Source organism: Martes martes, assembly GCF_963455335.1.
Source record: "Martes martes genome assembly, chromosome: 15".
In the NCBI taxonomy this organism is placed as follows: domain Eukaryota; kingdom Metazoa; phylum Chordata; class Mammalia; order Carnivora; family Mustelidae; genus Martes; species Martes martes.
The window spans coordinates 28702493-28720972 of NC_137903.1; the positions used below are offsets into that span (position 1 = coordinate 28702493).

An 18480-nucleotide genomic window follows, 5' to 3' on the forward strand; every position below is an offset into this window, starting at 1 on the left:
TTCTTCCCTGGACTTTTCAAGAACAGAGGCCCGGCAGGCACTGCCAAAGGAACCCAGGTGGCCCAGGTGACATTCAGAGCTGGGAAATGGGAGCAAGGGAGGAGGTGGAGACTGAGTTTTACATCAGGGTCGTTATGAGGTGGAGCCATTGGCCGTGTCTGTTTCCTCTCTGTGAAGCCAAACTAAATGAGGTCCTACCACCTTTCCATCCTGTTGCAAGGGTTAATTAACTGCTGTTCTCCTGGTGCTTGGAGATGCTCAGATGAAAGCGGAGAGGAAGTGCAGAAGCCAGTATCCCTCCGGGGGCCTGAGGTGGGGGTCTTAGCGGGAGGACCTGCCCCTGCTCTCAGGGAGACCTCCCTGTAGGCTTTGGCTATGGAGCCCTGTGGCTACTCAGCTCTCAGGTCACACAGACCCCTGAGAAGCTGGAGCTGAATGCGTCCTTGTCTCGGATCTAATCCCAATGTGCCTTCCTCCCCGGATGGGAAAGCCAAGGTCTGGAGAGGTGAAGACCACCCCAGATCCCTTAGCTGGTCGCAGCCCAGCTGAGACGAGAATCTAGGCCTCCCCCTAAAGATCTGACATGCCAGAGCCATATCCCCTTGCTGCCTTTTGGAACAGGAATTCCCACGCATTTTAGAGATGGGCAAGCTGAGTCTCAGTCAGGTTAAGAACTGGCCCAGGCCACATAGCCAGTTAAGGGGGCAAAGCCAAGATTTAGATCTGAAGTTCCTGGCCCAAGTGCAAGGCTTATTCCTCTACACCAAGCTTTTCTAGGGGGGGGGGGGGAACAGACTGTGTTAACTGTGGGTTGGTAAAGATGGTCTCTTTCTCTACTTCAAGGGCAAGGATCCTGTCATGTTTCTTTCTGGCAGCTCCTCTGTAAGAGTACTTGGCCCAGGGCCCTGTTTTTGTGGACACTCCAACCACATGGCTAACTGGAGAACACTGTGCTTGGGTTTCCCATCCCCTGTGGAAACTTCATGCAACCTCAACCCTCTGTCTGTAAAAGCGGGTCACCCAGGAGGCTTCAGGTCTGGACTGGGCAGGATCACTTCTTCTCAGGGTCAGGGTCCCTAACGTGTTGTCCACAAAATGCTGTCATGGGTAGATCATCAAATACTGACACGTCAGTTAGGCAAGTTCAGCTAAGAATGGTTCAGGAGAAAGATCTGCCAGTGAATCCTGGATTAAAGTAGAGAAATGGGGTCAATAAACAGGACAAAGGCAGAATTTTCCCTGGTTATACTCCTGGGGTTTCTCACCCTCAGGAGCACGGGGCTGAATTTAACTGAGCATGGATGAATGATTCAATATGACGGCACCCCAGGTGTACCCGAGCCCAGACCTCCTGGCCCACATGGGTTGCCTCTTCTAGAAATCAGGTCCTGGGCGGGAGGGGCTAGTTCAATCCCTAACCGGAGAACATTTTACTTGATGTGACCTCCCAGAAGACCTGAATGCCTGATGTGTAAGTAGGAAAACCTTTTCAAGCTGGAGATGGTAGGAAAGGAGATAATTATTTTAATCCAGAAACATTGCCTGGAAGTCAAAATTGTCCACTTGCCTCAGCTAGGACAAAGCCCTGTGATAGGAACCCACTTTCAGCTTTGGAATGGAAGGGCTGTGCCTTCCAGGGCCTCGAGCTCTCTACTCCCCTCATCTTGGTCTCAGCTGACCCAGAAGAAGATATTCAAGGGACCCATTACAAGGTCCCCTAATAGGAGTCAAACAGCTTCTACTTTCTCACCAGTGGCTATGGCCTGAAGTAATTCTGTTTGCATCTCTGGCCTAGGAGAGGAGCACTTAAGGAAGTCCTGTTTCTAATACGGGGAATGTGTGGGAAGATACCCTGACCTAGGGTTGTCAGATTTGGCAAATAAAAATACCAGATCTGAGGGCGCCTGGGTGGCTCAGTGGGTTAAAGCCTCGGCCTTCGGCTCAGGTCATGATCTCAGAGTCCTGGGATCGAGCCCCGCATCAGGCTCTCTGCTCACCAGGGAGCCTGCTTCCTCCTCTCTCTCTGCCTGCCTCTCTGCCTATTTGTGATCTCTGTCAAGTAAATAAATAAAAATCTTTAAAAAAAAGAAATAAAAGAGATAGCTTGGGGGAAACAGGCAATATTAAAAAAAAAAAATACCAGATCTGAATTTCAGGTAAACAGCAAGTAACATTTTAGTGTAAATATGTCCCAAGTATTGTATTTTATTGCGTTTTATTTGGTGCCTCTGCCCTGACCCCCATTAACCCTTAGAGCTGAGTGATTCCAGCTTGAGTTTAGGAAGGAAAAAATGGCTGCTCTCCTGCTTTTGAGTGAGACTGGCTGCTCAGGGAAACAGTAGGCTTGATTGGGGGACAGGAGAGGGAGGAAATGAAGGGATCTAAACTTGTAGGTTTCTTGCAGGTCCCTAAAACGTGGTTATGGTATTAAAATATTGAGATGCGAAAACCAAAACCAAACCAAAACAAAAACCTCACATAAAAAGACGATCGAAAGTCCGGAGTAATGAGAGCAAAACTCCATTAGATTAGGAGTTAGGAGGCCGGGGGTCTAGTCTGCTGTCCTATCAAGCGGCTATGTGACTCTTGCTAATTTACCCTCTCTGGACCTGGATATCCTCAGCTGTAAAGTGTCAGCCTCCCTGGGGCCCTAATGTTTCACTAGTCTGGTTCCGAGAACCAGAGCACGGCAGAGTCTGTTGATCTGAGATATTGAGCAGCGGGGCTAGAAACTGCCCCATCCTTTGCCCCACCTCCCCTTACTCCTCCCTGTCCCTGAGGTCTGGGCCACCCTGGGGCTCCTGGCACGTCTCTGAAGGAGGAGGAGGTTGGAATGGCCGACAGGGAGTTGACTGGGTCGATGACTTTCTTTGTATCAATCTTCCCCTTTCCTTAAAGCCCTTGATGCTTTTTGTGTATCAGACTAACTTTGTTTTAAGTTTTATTTTATAAGACTCTCTCTGTTCAGTTTTCTTAATTTTTTAAAAAGATTTTATTTATTTATTTGACAGACAGAGATCACAAGTAGGCAGAGAGGCAGGCAGAGAGAGAGAGAGGAAGAGAAGCAGGCTCCCTGCTGAGCAGAGAGCTCGATTCGGGGCTCAATCCCAGGACCCTGGGATCATGATCTGAGCCGAAGGCAGAGGCTTTAACCCACTGAGTCACCCAGGTGCCCCGAGAGAGAGAATATTAAGCAGGCTCCCTGCGGAGCAGAGAGCCCGATGCGGGGCTCGATCCCAGGACCCCGGGATCAAGACCTGAGCCAAAGACAGAGGCTTTAACCCACTGAGCCACCCAGGTGCCCCAAGTTTTCTTAATTTTTGATATAAGTGGTCATAGGCTATAAACGTAGTTATACGTCTATTTAAATTAGAAGACTATTGCTGATGTAGAATATAAGGTCAAATAGGTAACACCATTGCTTTTTAAAGATTTTTAGAACTTTCATTTGGGAACTGCCCGCAGATCCTTTGCATATTTAAATAGCATCTATACTTCATGGTGACCGATCTTTGTTATTTGAAGTTCATTTGATATTTGGAACTGGAGCCAAATCTGGGGAGTGAGGGGCTCAAAGTGGCTAGTATTGTTTCTGGTGAAACACAGGTCATGACAGTAAAGAAATGAGGCTGGTTTTCTTGTATTATACGGCTCCTAAAATGACACTGATAGTTCTATTTAAAATTTTTTTTCTTGGTCTGGAAATATTTTGAGCAATGGCAGAGCTGTTGCAGTAGTCCAGGAGAGAAACTCCTGCCTGCATTCGACTTGTCCTCCGACCTCCACGCTTCTCCCAACTCGACTGCAAGTTCACTGAGGGCGAAGAGCCAGTCTCCTCAGCTGGGCGTCCGCAGTGCGCCTCGCTCCCTGCCCTGCCCCAGAGTTGCTCAATGCAAGTTGGCTGACGGCGTGGATGTGAAGTATCTGAGGGAAAACGGTCCTTCAGCAGCTTTCAGCAACTTCTGAAACCTGCTGACGAGGCTTGTGCAGACGAAGCACAGCCTGCTCCCCTCATTCCCTGACTTGTGCCGCCATATTGGTTTCACCAGAAGGGAGGGGAGGAAATGGTCCTGTGCCAGTTGTACCAGCCATGGGAAAATCCCACAGATGTAGATTATCTCACCGCCACTGAGCTCTATTACCTTTTGTCCCTCTTTCCTTCTCCCTAAGTCCTGGCCCCACTTGGTTTTGCCCCGTCCTTGGCTGATTATATGCCTGGCTCCAATATCAATTATTCCATTTCCTCCCTACCTCGCCCCCTCCCTCTGCCAAATCCTCGTGTGTGCTCAGCTCTTCACCGTTCCCATAGCCTCTCCTGAGCTGAGAGGAGACAGGACGTGCCTCAGCAGCTACCCTGACATGAGTCATGTCTGAAGTCCCGCCAGCAAAGAAGGAGCAAGGAAGGCTGGGCCTTAGGGCGCGGGAAAGGGAAGGAATTTTCGTGGATTGTCAGAAAACAGGCGCAGGGAGGGGTGGGGGCAGTTTGGGAGCATCAAGGGCTGTTGAGATTATTGAAGACGGAGTTGATTAACCAGAAGAAATGCCAAACATGGGCCATGTGGAGATTTTTTTCTAAAGAAAGACCTCTGCTTTGCAGCTCTTGGTTACAAATTTCCATGTGTAATGACCCCTTACTGCCCATCTGATAACACTTCCCTGTTAATGTAACACCAACCTGTGGGTGAAGTATACACACAGATATCCTCATTCCCATTTTACAGATGAGAAAACTGAGACTCAGAGAAGTTAAAAGGTTTATCTAAAGTCACAGAGCCATGGAGTGGTAGAACCTGGACTAACCCAACTAAGCTTTAGAGGCTCTGACTTGTAACGAAATATATGTAAAGACCTATACCATCCAGTGGGTCGGCAGGATTATTCATTCCTACTGCTAGTCCAGTCCGGGGATCTGCCTTCCCTGGGTCTCATATAAGCCTTTCTACTAAGTCGTTTTCTCTAAGTCAGATTTGGTCTGGTCATCATTCTTGATGTCAAAGCACTTTATCTACATCTGTGCCTGATCTGTCAGCTTCTGGGCTCAGCCAACTGTCTATATGTTGTACCAAGTATATCAACTGACATCAAAAATTAGAAAAATGGGAGGGAAATAAATTTGCAGGAAACCCAGTTAACTATTCCCTTCGGTCCCTAACCTGGAACATACAAGAAAGACAAATACTCCCCAATTAGCCCCAACAAGAACTTACGAAGGAAGGATCAAACTGACAATGAAAAGAACCCTTGACTCCTAAACCACCCACCCTCTCCTTTGCTCAGGACCCCAAAACTCAGGGGTGACACCTGTAAACAATGTGAACTCAAAGCAAATGCCACTGAAACCTGGAGCCCCAAGAAGACAGTGCCCCAGATTCCTATGGAAAAGCAGCCTTTTGCTCCATCTGCATAATGTCTCATAAAAGAATTCCCAAGAACCATACAGGCTAATGTTGGAATTAACAAAATAAGTGAAACTCACAGATTTTGGAGACAGGGAGAAAACCAAGGTGTCATTTAGCCCAATACCTCTGATACTGAAGAAGAGGAAAACTCCCACAGTGGCTTGTATATTTAAACCAGAACATTTACCATTGACCTTGGTGCAGGGGTAGGGCTAAATAAATATTTGTTCAGTAACGGATGGGTGGGCATAGTAGCTGGAAATCACACAGAAAGACAGTGACAGGGTCAGGATTAAAAGATCTAGAATAACTCTACCTTTGTTAGTTAAAAAAAAATAACCTTAAGACTGATGATCATCAGTTTTGTTTTGTTTTGTTTCATGCACATTATTTCATTTTTCCAACATAGGGCTCAAACTCAGGACCCTGAGATCAAGCACTGCATGTTCTACCAACTGAGCCGGCCAGGTGCCCCTGTCCAACTTACAAACTCAACACTCCACTCCAGCATGTACTGCAGGGGACAAGCTCTCCCAGCCCCAAGGGACTTCTAGAGCAGCGTCCTTGGTCATTGGCACATACTGAGCAGAAGGGCCCCTCTAGGATTTTCCTCGAGATCTCTAAGTTAATCCATAAATGGAACTTAAGAATTCAAACCCCTCTCAAATCCATGATCATAGCAGACATTCTAGAAAATGGACTTAAAACACATGCCCTTTTCTTTATGCTTTTTCTAAAATGTTCTCATTGGAGTCATCTGGAAATATCCAATCAGCCCAAACAGGAGACTACACTGAAAGCCATCCACAAAGTAATGAGCAAGCAAACGGACCTGGTGGGAGCTGCTGGGCCTCACCTCAGGGACCAGCGCAGCCCCTTCCCACCCCATGTCACTCTTCTCAGCAACCAATGCAGGTTTGCTCCGCCACAAACCCTAAACCATCCCCATGAACATTCTGGGTCTTTTTGAATGGAAGCAGCTCCTTACCGGATATCCCCACGAGCCGTTCCCTGCCTGGAACTTGGAGTAGTAGCTGCTCCGGCTGGTGGTCCCATAGTTGTTGTAATTGTCGGCCAAGCCATCGTACATGGAACCTTGAGGACAAAGGCAGGGGGTTAGGACAGGGGTGGTCATGCTCTTCACTCGCCTCTCCTCCCCCCGGCATCTGGGTCCACCATGCCCCATGGAAGAGACCAAGGCTGAGCTCTTGAAGGAGGAGGATAAGGAATACATCATCCGCTTGCTGTCTCTGTCTCTCTACTCTACCTCCTCCATGGTCAGGGCCAAGAAAGGGCCCAGGCCGACTGTTGCAGGGACAGCTCTGCAAATCTTGGCCGAGCCCTTCCATGGCCGACTGAATGTCTCCCTGCTGCTTGGGGTCGTTGACACCTACAAGCCAGGAGTTGGCCGGGAGGGCCATGGAGCACTGCCATTCCATTCTGGGGAATCACGAATCCACATTCCACAAGGATAAGCTCCCCACTGGGGGAGGACTGGCAGGATCTCAGCATTCCAGGTCCAGAGCCCTGAGGTCAGAGCGACAGACCAGTGAGAGCAGATGAGAGGCCAATTCAGGGCAAGACTCTGGTTTCAAATCTTAGTCCAGCCGCTGCTAGTGACGACAAGATCTCTTGTCCCTTCCTTCATCTCCTACATGCTCCAGATGGGGAAGAGGGGTGGCCACCAACCTCAAAGGCCCCAGTGAGGATTAATTAATGTTTTCAGAGTGTTTGGAGACCCACAAATGACAGGCTCAGTAAGAGGGCAGAGTGTCATTAGGGTTATTAGCGGCAAAATGGTTTGAATCATAGAAATCCGAACTGGGTTTTGGGCTCCTGGTGGGGCTGCCTTCCTTTCTCCCCTTCACCAGGTGGCAGGTGGGCCCTAAAGGACAGTCCCCAACTCTGCAAAAGTTTGTCTGTTGGCTGCCTTACTCTCCTTGAAACACAGCTGACTGGGACATGGCCATGACTTTGCTCACACCATGCCCCTGGCCGAGTCTGCCTTCCCTTCTCGGCCACAACATTCAGATCTCATCTATCTTCCAAGGCCAAGCTCGGGATCTCATCCCTTTGGGGAAGCCTCTTCTGTCCATCCCTGCCCAGGGTGATCTCTTCTACCTCTAAACACATCCTTCTCTGCTGTCTGGACCCTGAGTCACATCCTGCCTGCTGTCCCATTCCCTACACTGGGATCTGCATGAGGGGGAAGCCAGGGCTCTATGGCCTGGGCGTCCAGAGCAAGGCTTGCCCTACACTTTTTTACATGATGAGCTTTCTGGGGAAAAACGGAAAGTGGGATCCAGTGAGAGCCTCCTAAGGGGAATGGGCACTTCTTTTCAGAAGTGATGGTCAGACTCCAGCATCAGAAGCCCCATCTAGGGGGAAGGGTTTGACAGTGATCTTACCTGGCCAAATTAGCTTCTTCCCATCTGCCACACCCACTCAGATTCCTAAGCCTTTTTAGGGTAATGGGTGTCTGGGGAGGGGGGGCAGGGTAGTACTGAGAGAAGGAATACCAGGGGTGGCGGGGGGGGGGCAGCTTTGGAATGTGCCAGGTGTCTCTGCTCCGTGCCATTTCTTCTGTCTGAAGCCACCTAGAGGACTGCCCCATTGCACACAGGAGGGGTGACCGGCCCTGATTCCCATCCCCTCCCCTGCCATCATGGAGGATCAACAGGCCATTAGTGTTATCAGCTGTGGCAGAGAGAACTTGCCCTGGGAGCCCAGAGCTGTTGACATTGGTCTTGGCTCTGACATTTGGGCAAGTCACTTGTTCTCTCTGGGCCTCAGCTGCTTCTTCTGTAAAAAGAAGGGGTTGGCCTCTCTATGCCCTGAAGGTCCCATACAGCGCCAGCATTCCACGGCTGTGTGATTACAGGGACCCGTGCGTGCCCCATGGCATCCACAGAAGCTTGCAAGGAAGATGGGGAGACATCAAAGCCTACACCACCACTTCCTTTGCTGCCTGCCTCAGGGTCCTCCCAGAGGTGTCCTGCGGGCCCAGGTCTGGCTCCTGAGGGGACTCTCCCTGAGCCTCTGACTTCATCCGAGCTCCCCTACTGAGTGCAGGCAGCTGGTTCCCCTTCCTTTCTCGGGAAGCTGCCCCTCCCAGGAAAGGCTGCGCTTTGTCAGGAGGAGTCTAGAAGCAGTCTCGTGGGCTGAGATCCAGAACCAGCTTACACCAGGGAAGGGGCTGCAGGCAGGACCCTAGGCATGCATGGTTGGGTCCTGAGGCGGCTGACGGCTGGTCTCGTCTGACTCCCCTCCATCCAGCCTACTTCTATCATCCCTTCCAGGGTTTCATGGGCCAGAGGTCACTTGGCTGTTGGCCCGGGAGCAGGGACGTCTCACCCAAGGACAGCTGCGGGTCAGCCAGCAGCTTTTAGAAGGAAAATCCGGGATGGTGACAGACAAAGTGTTCTATGGAGCCCCAGGGAGGCCTTCTGCTCGGGGAGGCATAACCCAGGAGGCTCAGTGGAAGGCAGGCTCCCATGGGGCCTCCACTTCTTTTCAAAAGGGAATCTGTCAGCAGTGACATCACTGACCCTCTTGGTCATCTGATGAAGCACCTCCTCCAGGCCCTGCACCTGCCCGCCTCCCTCTCACATGATCCTCTCCATGTGGGAGGCAGAGAGTTCTCTGCCATGGAGGCAGGGGTGAATAAGACCTCTGGAATGCTCTATCCTTCCAAAAGCCAGTCCTTTTGTCCCAGTGGTGACTTTATTGATGACAGGTGTGGGCTATGGCACTCACTGCTGGTGAGACCAAGGCCTCCAGGCCCTTCCAGGTGGCTCCTGAAGGCAATCCCTAAGATGCATCTGCAATTGGGGGTAAGATCACCCGACTCCCACCTTAAGATGCTTTGTTTGGCTTCCTTGTGACAAAGAGGCTGCCGTCACATCAGCCAGCACTGCTTCTCTGGCAGAGGTTCTGGTAGGGCCTAAGAGGAGTCCAGAGAAGTTACCTACTTGAGGTCACACTTTGCATTGTGCCGGATGACCAAAAACATGCAGGTAGGAGGTGAGGTAAGCTCTATTAATAAGAGTGCTGCTCCCCTCTCCTGACCCTAGGGTGTCTGGCTGGTACACATTACCCTTGGAAAGTCAGGTTCAACAGCAAGAACATGGGGGTTCTCCATGACAGTGATGGTAATAGCTCTGACAACTTTCCCTTCTCTGTCAAGTCCCCTGACTTCTTCACAACTCATTTCTAGGGAGCCTTTCCTGATTAACTCCACCTGGTCCCATCACCCCTGGCTGACCGCCTCCTCAGAACAGGGGCACTGTCAGGTGTAGTCGGTTCTCCATCTCATGACTGTGCCAGTACCCACCGTCATGTACTTCGGGCACTCACTGAAGCAGGCATCGTGTCTCTCCTTTCCCTCGGATCTTGGGCACAGGGCATGGCTCTGTCTGGGGCCGGGCCAAACTTGGACTGAGCGGGTCCTTTTTGTCAACCGGTTCACACCTCATGGCCGAGGGGCTTAGGTGCCTGATGCCTGGAGGCTCCATGTCCCCCAGATTGTAACATGGGACCAGGGTTCTTGAAGGCTACTCCATCAGGGCCTTTCTCCACCCAAAGACGTCCTGCTGGGTGGGGTAAACCAGGAAGAGGGAGGATCTGAGAGGAGCTCAGGAAGAGGCACAGCTACCTCCTTGAGGAGAAGTCTTGGTGTCAGGGGGAGTAAGGGGAGGTGATCCCAGCACCCAGCTCACCCCACAGAATCACCCCGGACTCTTGTAGCTGAGCGCCCTCATTCCCACTGTTTCCTGGCACGTGCCAGAAGCAAAGGGTGACGGCTTCTCAGCAGAGCTGGATACCAGACGAACTTGTGCCTTGACCCCAGGAGACATCTGTCCACCCTCAGAACCCCGAGGTCAAAGAGCAAAGGTCTTAGAGAACATATTGCTTTCTCCAGCATACCATCAATTCCAGCTGCTCTGTCCACACAGCTTGTCGAATCTGGGTCAGAGTTTCAGGGTGAAAAGCCATCTCAAAAAACCCACCACTCAGATCGTCAGTGTCCCTGGATGCCGCTTGCCTTTGCAGCCTATGACGAGGGTCTTGTTCTCTCTGGTGTCACAGGGGCAGTGCAAGCTTTCTTGGCTACCAAAGCTTTATGGAAGGAAGCTCCTTTGTTGGGATACAGAGGCTTCTCTCTCTGGCGGGGATGGGCCAACCCTTGCAGGGATGACTCATCCTCTTCTACCTTCCAAGCTTTCAAATGGGTCACACCCACCGCACCTGAAACATTCTTTCTCTTCTTCTCAACCAAACCCTCTCCCTGCATTCAACACCTTGCACCAAAATCAGCTTCTTCTAGAGGTGACCCCACCCAGCTCTGGGCACTCCAAACCCTCTAGCGTAACCAGGTCGGCTTTCTGGCCAGCTGCTCCACTCACTCTGTGCTGGCCTGTGTGTTCCTCAGTGTGGTTTCTGTACACGGGTGTGTGTGTGTGTGTGTGTGTGTGTATGTGTGTGTACACGCACATGTACTTATGGCCCTTCTCCCAGAAAGCAAGGAGGCTGAGAACTCCCTGGAGCAAGAGATCTTCTGCTTGCCCCTACTCCTGACCCCAAGGCACTCGTGACTTCTGCCTGCCTGACCAACAGGCTGCCTGCAGGGACAGAGTGCATCTGCAACCGCTTTCCTCCACTCCCTCCTTCTCCCGATCCCTCTCCCTTGCCGGTCAGGAGGCCTTGTCACAGCGCAGGCCGCACGGGGTGTAAGTCTCTTGTTTGATCTGTGTCCCATGAGGCCCATGTCTCTTCTGGCTCCTATGCTGATGTAAAGCCTATCTGCTCCTCGACACAGAACACTTGGGAAAGGAAGCCCATTGTCTTTCAGCCCTGAAAATGCTCTTATTTCACCCCTGGAAATTTCTTCTACTCGTGGTGCTCAGTAAGGCTAGACCCATAGCAAGAAGAATTTAAATGAGGTACTAGGAAGAGCTGCCCGAAGACATTTCTGGGAGGTTATACCTCTGGGAGGTTCAAGATTGGGCAGAAAGGGTGCCCGTGGGAACGTTCAGGTGCCCAAGGGAGGGGAATGGCCAGATGTCCTCCCATTTCCTTCTGCCCAGGCCAGCTGGGAGTGTTGTGGACATTCCTGTCTGGAAGCTTCCACGCCTAAGAAGGGCAAGGAGTTCAGCACAACCTCACCAGGCACTTTGGCGTGGTTCTTGCCCTTCTCCTGGGCACGTGTATGGAACAGGGATGCTGCTACAGCCTGTGTTCACGGCTCTCCCCCCAGCTCTGCTGGGACGCGTTCGAGCCCAGCTCTGCTGCAGCCCCCCTTTCTCTTTCTGATCGTCTGTTCCTGGCCACCACGAAACCCAAGACCTGGGCAGGGAGTGGGAGCATCTCGTGGGGATAGGGCTGGCATGGGGGCAGGGTGGTGGATTCGTGTGGACAAAGGTCAGAACAGGACACAGCTCCCAGGCTGGGATCCAGACTAAAACACGGTCATCAGCAATCACCACCTTAGATGACTATCCGTCCTCATGCCTGTGCGTGCGCACATGTGTGAAATCAGAATCTCTAGGGTGGGACGTAGGCATTTGCCTTTTTTAAAATTCCCAGATGTTTTCAGTGTGCAGTCAGGTTTGAGAGCAGCAGAGTGGATGGCTTCTGGTATGTTAGGATGTTTACAAGAGGGAAACCATGGGATTCTCACTGAGGGGACGAGTTTTTTTGCAGGACAGCTACAGACGGTGTGGGGGTACGGTCTGCCGAGGTGGGGAGTAATGCGATCTATTTCCAGAGATGGCGACCATCACAGCACACTTTCGAGATGATCTAATCTGATCTCGTATAGCTGTAGAGACCCAGAGAGAGGCAATGACTTGTCCAAGGTCACACACCAGCTAGCAATCCGTCCAGGTAGAACTCAGGTTTCCTGACACCAGGCTGGACTCCTGCCCTCGCACAGACTGCAAGGTGGGGTCTGTGTGTGCGCAAGAATGTGCCTACATGCATGTATGTGCATGGGTGTGAGTATATATGCATGTATGTGTGTGTGCGTGTGCAGTGTGCGCCTGCAAAGAACTTCACCTGAGGATAGCTACCATTCTTCCATCTTATTTTGTCCAAACATCACACAACTTCTAGGGGCCATCCCCATGGTAGAAATAGTTTCCAGATTTTTAGACCTGAAACGATTGGCTTGTTGATATTTACAATCTGGTGTATGGGGAGAAACATTTGTTTCTTTTTCTTTTTCTTTTTCTTTTTTTCATCTTCTGCCAGTGAGTTTGAGTTTAACTAAGGAGCAGGGTCCAGGGAAACAGCATTTGCTGTACAACATTCTGGAATACCTGGCATTTTTGTATGTGTTGTAACAGGCGAACGGAAATTCTGGTAAAACCTCAGCTTCGAGCCAAGATACATTGTAAAGAAATAGGAATTGGTTCATCTGCAGTTTAATGAGGACGTTTCGCTGCTGGGACAAGTTAAAGCTCAGACACCCTTTACCCTCTCCCATGCCAGCTTTGGTCCCGAGGAAACAACCCTAGGAGTGATGTCCGTTCATGGTCTGTGGTCAGGAACAGGCAACTTTCAAGACAGTAGAATGAGCAGAACCTCACACAGGCAGAGGTTCATGCTGAGACACAGCCAAAAGCAGATACAGAACGGCCAACAAAGGCGGGTCCCGAGGCAGGGACCTTCACCTGTGCACACCACGGCCACCAAGCCAGCACAAGCCTGCCCCCTAGGACAGCCTTAAGTAGTAACTGCCCTATGAGGGACAGATGCAGGATGACGAAGTGGGGGACAGGCTCCTTTCCTAGCTCAGCGTGGCCCCAACCCTATCTCCGATGAGGGGAAATACAGGTTTGGCCATGTTAGAGAGAAGAAAGGAGAAGGTTGAAAGTGAGGAATCACAGATGTCTCAGCAGGGAGTGAAACAAACAAGGACAATGACTCTGCTCCTGTTGGGATTTCTTTGGAATGAGAAGTGATACGAACAAGAAAGGCGGTGTCATTAGACTATCTGTGGGATGTGTATTCATGGTGACGCTGAAGTTGGACCAAATGAGATTCAGGTTAAGGTTTAGGAAGAGGTTCCAAGTGAAGTTCTAAAGAACTGGAATGTGGAAAAATATTTTCGTTTGGGCTGCCTAACCGATGCACTAGCCCTTGACCCCCAACAGGGCAGCTCAGGATAAACACCTGTGGGGACTTTCCCGTCCCAGGCCGGTCAAGTTTCCCTAGCAAAGCTCTTTGGCTGAACAGCCCCATCATCCCCTCGGTTTTCTCCTGCTTCCCATAGTCTGAGAAGACGCCCTGCCATGCAGACACAAGGACACTCTGGAAACACAGGACAGCAATACTTAGCGGCCAGTTCAGAAAAAGGCCCAGATGGGCAGGCAGGTTCAGAACAGCCTCCTCCTGTAGGGTCTCCCAACCCGAGCCCCCTCCTCCCTCCCTGGGGACGTCCTGACCAGGGCAAGGCCTCTATCTCATCTGCTGGTTTTGGGGAAGGCATGGGTGGAAATAGGTGTTGAGAGTCGGGCTCCTTCCAAGGGGCTCCTCTCCCAACCCTTGGGGACTGGGACTTGGGGACTTCTGTCTTGCCAACAAGACAGAAGAGAACCCTCTTGGGGACAGACTCTGGAGAAAAGCGGGTTCTATTGCTGGGACCACCAGTGGCCGATTCCTGACTGTCCTTTACGGGGTATAAGGAGAGGTTTCTACCTATCAGGGAACCTGTGAGGTGTGGCTTGCCTTCTCTGGGGTGGGTGTTCTCAACCCAAGGAGCCCTGGTGGGATTCTGGGGCCCCAAGAGAACCAAACCCCCTAGAGAATTCGAATCTCTGTCTTGAAGGAGAATTCTAGTGTGTCCGGGATGGGGTTGGGGGGTTGGTTAAGGCAATGACCTGGGGTATGGTCCTTCCACAACTCCCAGCTCGCCCCTCCCAGCAACCAGAGCAGGTGTGTGCTAAACAAACCAACACAAAAAGAGAGAGCGAAGTTAACAGGGATGGCCACTGAGCAAATAGGGAATGCCTGGGCGATTCTGGTGAAGAGAAGGGGGGAAATCTGATGAAAACAAAGCCAGATAAACCAGAAACACCAGCTCCAAGTGACCCAACCGCCTCTTCCACCTAGGATGCCTCTGGGGAAACTGCCCCTGTGGGAAGCTCGCCAGAGTCGAGGGCAGAGGGGACACACCTACAGGGTCAGTCCTTGGAGAGGCCTGTTTCTGGAGAGGGAGGCATTAGCTGAGGAAGTCGAAGCTCACCTGGCTGGAGTCCCCTGGAGCACCTTGGGATGGTGAGAAGGAGATCCCATCGAGTAGGTGTTACCCTCAAAGGGCAAGGTCAGAAACAGAGCACTCGCCCACATCCCCATAGGTGGGAAAGAGAAGGGGTGTTTGGAGCACCCGGGATTTTTGAGATCTCTCTGGAGCTGTGGCGGGGGATGGCATGGGAGTGGGAGAGGGACAGCTAAGTCTTGTGCCGAGAAGAGAGTAGGTTGTCTTGAGCTGTGACTGGGCTGTGGCCAGAAATGGGGACATTTTTTTTTTTTAATTATCCCAAACCTACTTCCAGAAAAGGCGGGTCAGCAGCTACCAAAGCACTAAGTAAAAGAGGAAGCAAATGTTCCGGAGTCTGTATGACATTGAGTGGAAGTGTGGCAGGAGAGCAACCAGGAGTCCAGGCCAGGGCAAAAGGCACACACAGCAGCAAAGACCTTTTAGGTTTGGGGTGCAGGGAAACCCTTGGCCAGCCATTTTCTCTCCCTCAGCTCTACACAGGGGCCACTCGGGAGTGAGAGAGAGAGGGAGAGAGACCAAGCCAGAGTAGGAAGTGTGAGCTGCTTTGTGTTTGTGTGTGTGTGTGCGTGTGTCTGTGTCTGTGTGTGTGAGGGATGGGCAGGGGTCTGCCTGTCTCCCCTGCCTCCTTCCTCTTTACTACCCCCCACTCCCTTTACTCTCTCTTAGAGGCCTGGCTCCATAAATAAGTCTTGGCTGACCGGTGCTGGTTTGCAGTCTGTAGAATCTTTATTATCATTTACTAAATTTACCTAAACACACAAACAAACAGAAAATTTGCTAGTCTGAGTGGAATTCTTACGGGAATCCTTTGTATTAAAGTATGTGGTCTATAAATTCTCCACAAATGCCCCTGTCAGATATTGTACCTTCCTTCTTGAGTTTCAGGAGTCCTATCCCTTTCTCCTATCCTCCCAGTGTGGGGGACATCTGCACCGGGAGTGGGGACCAGGGCATTGATGGCTGGTCAGGCTGAGCACCTGAACTGGAAAAGTGCTCACCATGAGGTCTCAGCGCTGGGCGCCTTCTGGGATTTCCAGCCTTGCCAACCTCATTTCCTACCCTCCTCCTGACACTTGTTCCTTCCTACTTAAGCCAAGTGAGGCAGGGAGAATCCGGTGGGAAAGAAAGCTTCTGCATTAGCTACTGAGCAAAAAGGGCATCCGCAGCCACCCTTCCCGGCCTCGGAGAGCCTCCGGAGCGCACTAGTCTTGGCGTGACCTAACAACCAGATTCGCCTCTTCCAGGTGTGAGGCTCCCACTAACCCGCTGCGCGTTCCAAGGGCTGGTCCCCGCTCCCTGCGGCACCTCCCCGTCCCGCAGCGCCTGTCCTGAGCCCCTGCTCCCGCCACCGTGACTCCCTCGCCTGGACCGGCGGCCACGCACTGGTCCCACCTGGATGGGAGACCTGTCGGCCTGGGCGCCGCTACCTGGCTACCTGACGATGGCGTCGCGGAGCTCGAAGCCCAAAGGAGGGGTGGGGAGTGAGGGGTCGGGGGAGATCGAGCTGAGGGGCGGGGGGTGCTGTTCCCGGAGCAGCCTGGGCGTAAGAAAACCTCCCGGACTCTGGGCCGGGTCTACCTGCCCGCAGGCCATCCTCAGCCTCTGCGCGCGTTGGAGAGACGGCCCTAGCCGTGACCCTCCCCTCGCCGCGCGAACCCAGCCTGGGGCTTGAGCCAGCCGCTCGCCGGCCCCCGCCGCCGCCGCACCGGGTCGGACCGGCCGCGCAGACCCCGCGCTCCCTCGCCTCCCCGCAGTCCCGGGAGGCGCACCACCTTGGATCCCCGCCGCGTGGGCGAGGGGCGCGGGGCCTGGGGCACGGGGTCCGGGCGCCCGGGTTGCGCGGGCGCCGAACCTTTACCTCGGTTGGAGTGGCTCAGGGTGGACGACTGGGAAGACTTGGACTTCTGCCGCTTGACGGTCATCATCACCTGCTCCTGCACGCGCTGCCTGCCCGACGTGCCGGTCTTCATCTTCTGGTCTGACGGCAAAGCCAGCGTGGAGTTGTCCTGGTCCGGGAAGCATTCGTACGCCAAGGCGGTCTTGAGCGGCGAGTGGTTCATGGCGGCGGGAGGCGCGGGCCGGGCCTTCGAGAGCCGAGAGGGGCAGCGAGGGGCGGCGAGGGGCGGCGGGCGGCAGGCGGGCGGGCGGGCGGGCGCGGCTGTGCTGCGCTCAGCGGCTCCCGAGGGCCATAGAGTGAGTGGTCCTGGTGAGGCTCCCGGCGGCGGCTCTTGGCGCCTCCGCCCCGGCTTGTCCCTCTGCTGGCACTGGCGAGGCCCGCCCTCGGTCAGACTGGATATACCGCCCCTGCCCTGCACCACCCACTCCACTGGCTGCGCGCCGCCGGCGGGCCGAGCTGCAGGGCGCTGCCGCTGCGGGAGCGAGCGCTCTTGGGGGGCAGGGCTGCGAGTCCCGAGTGTGGGACCTCGGCGTCTCCCGGCCCTCCGCTCCTTTCTCTCGCTTCCCTCCCCTGTGACGTACAGGAGGTGAGGCCCCCAGGGAGACGCCCCTCTGTCCTGTCCCTGCTCGCTCATGGAGAAAGTATGTGCTCAGCTCAGGAACCCAGGGAGACTTCTCTCGAGGAAAAAGGAGTCTTTCTTGACCAGGCCCCCAGGAGAGCCAGAAATCCACCTTCTTCTGTCCTGAGGTCATGGCCTGTGGGGGAGGACTCCCAGGCTGAGGGATGAGGCACAGCCCTTGTCCAAAGGGAGAGCTCAGTCCTGTGGGGACAACCATTCTAGTCTTAGGCAGCTTCCACCTGAAGGAACGGGGGTGGGGTGCGGTGGGGGCAGAGGCATGTAGTCCCAAGGACCAGACTGGAGACAGAAAACCACAGAGTAGTACACCTGTCATGTGTGGGCATGCCAGAGGAAAACACCATATGAACAGTGGGTCCTCTCTGAAACTCCAGACTTAGCCTGTAAAATGGCGCTGGCACATATTAGGAGCTCAATAAAAAGTACTTTTGAATGGATGAATGAGAGTTAGCCAACTTAAGGTAAATTAAGTCTACCTTGTATCCTACTCAGATCCTTCCTGGAAACCTGGAAGGCTGCCTGCCCCATAAAACTACCCCACTACACGGTCTTACTATTCTGGGACTTCTGTGTGCATTCTCCTAGACACACAAACCCCTGGGGACACGTGTATAGTGATGTTCACGGATCGAGGACCCAGGCATGCAGGTAGCCCCCACCAGGAGCTGAGAATTTCAAAAACCATGTTGATGGAATGCTTCCTAAAAGATATCACACCCTGCCTTTCCTCCTTAAGCAAAAGACAGTCACAGAATTCACGCACTTCTTAATGACTCAGGAGTCTCCTTCTGGACATCATTTCTGAACCATGTAGCAGAGCAGCCCATCAGCTCCTTAGTTTTGGGGAGTCCCCCTGCGATGTTACCCGCTCACAGCTGTCCCTTGAGCTGTCCTTTGTATTTGCCACTCACGGTTTACACACTTCATTTTTTAGTTTGCCTCCTGCAGAGGAGGGAGCGGTCAGAGGCTACGCTTCCTGGGAATTATGGGACGAAGGATTGCAAAGCTAGATTGACAGTCTCAGGGACCTCATGAAGGTCACTTGCTCATTCCCTGGGAACTGGGTGTTACATGCAGGGAGCCCCTCCTTCTCCCCATAATGCATGGGGTAGCCACGTGCCAAGCAGAATACTGTAAAGCAGATCATAGTTTCCAATAGAAATAGTTTTATAATTGAGGGTTTGTTGTTCATAAGAACTTAGCATCAAATCGGTCAGAGAGGTGACCAACAATATGTCATAGATACAAAGGTTCAACACATTTA

General features: G+C 52.6%; 1 protein-coding gene across 1 annotated transcript in view; it reads right to left on the reverse strand.

The window, feature by feature from the left end:
- Positions 1-16942, reverse strand: part of PKP1 (plakophilin 1) — a 48987-nt gene extending 32045 nt beyond the window's left edge. The window contains exons 1-2 of the mRNA XM_080823983.1: positions 16541-16942; positions 6388-6494 (exon numbers count right to left, since the gene is read on the reverse strand). Coding sequence (XP_080680109.1) covers positions 6388-6494; positions 16541-16742 — 309 coding nt within the window. The 5' untranslated portion in view covers positions 16743-16942. The remainder of the gene's footprint in view (positions 1-6387; positions 6495-16540) is intronic.
- Positions 16943-18480: the final 1538 nt, after the last annotated feature.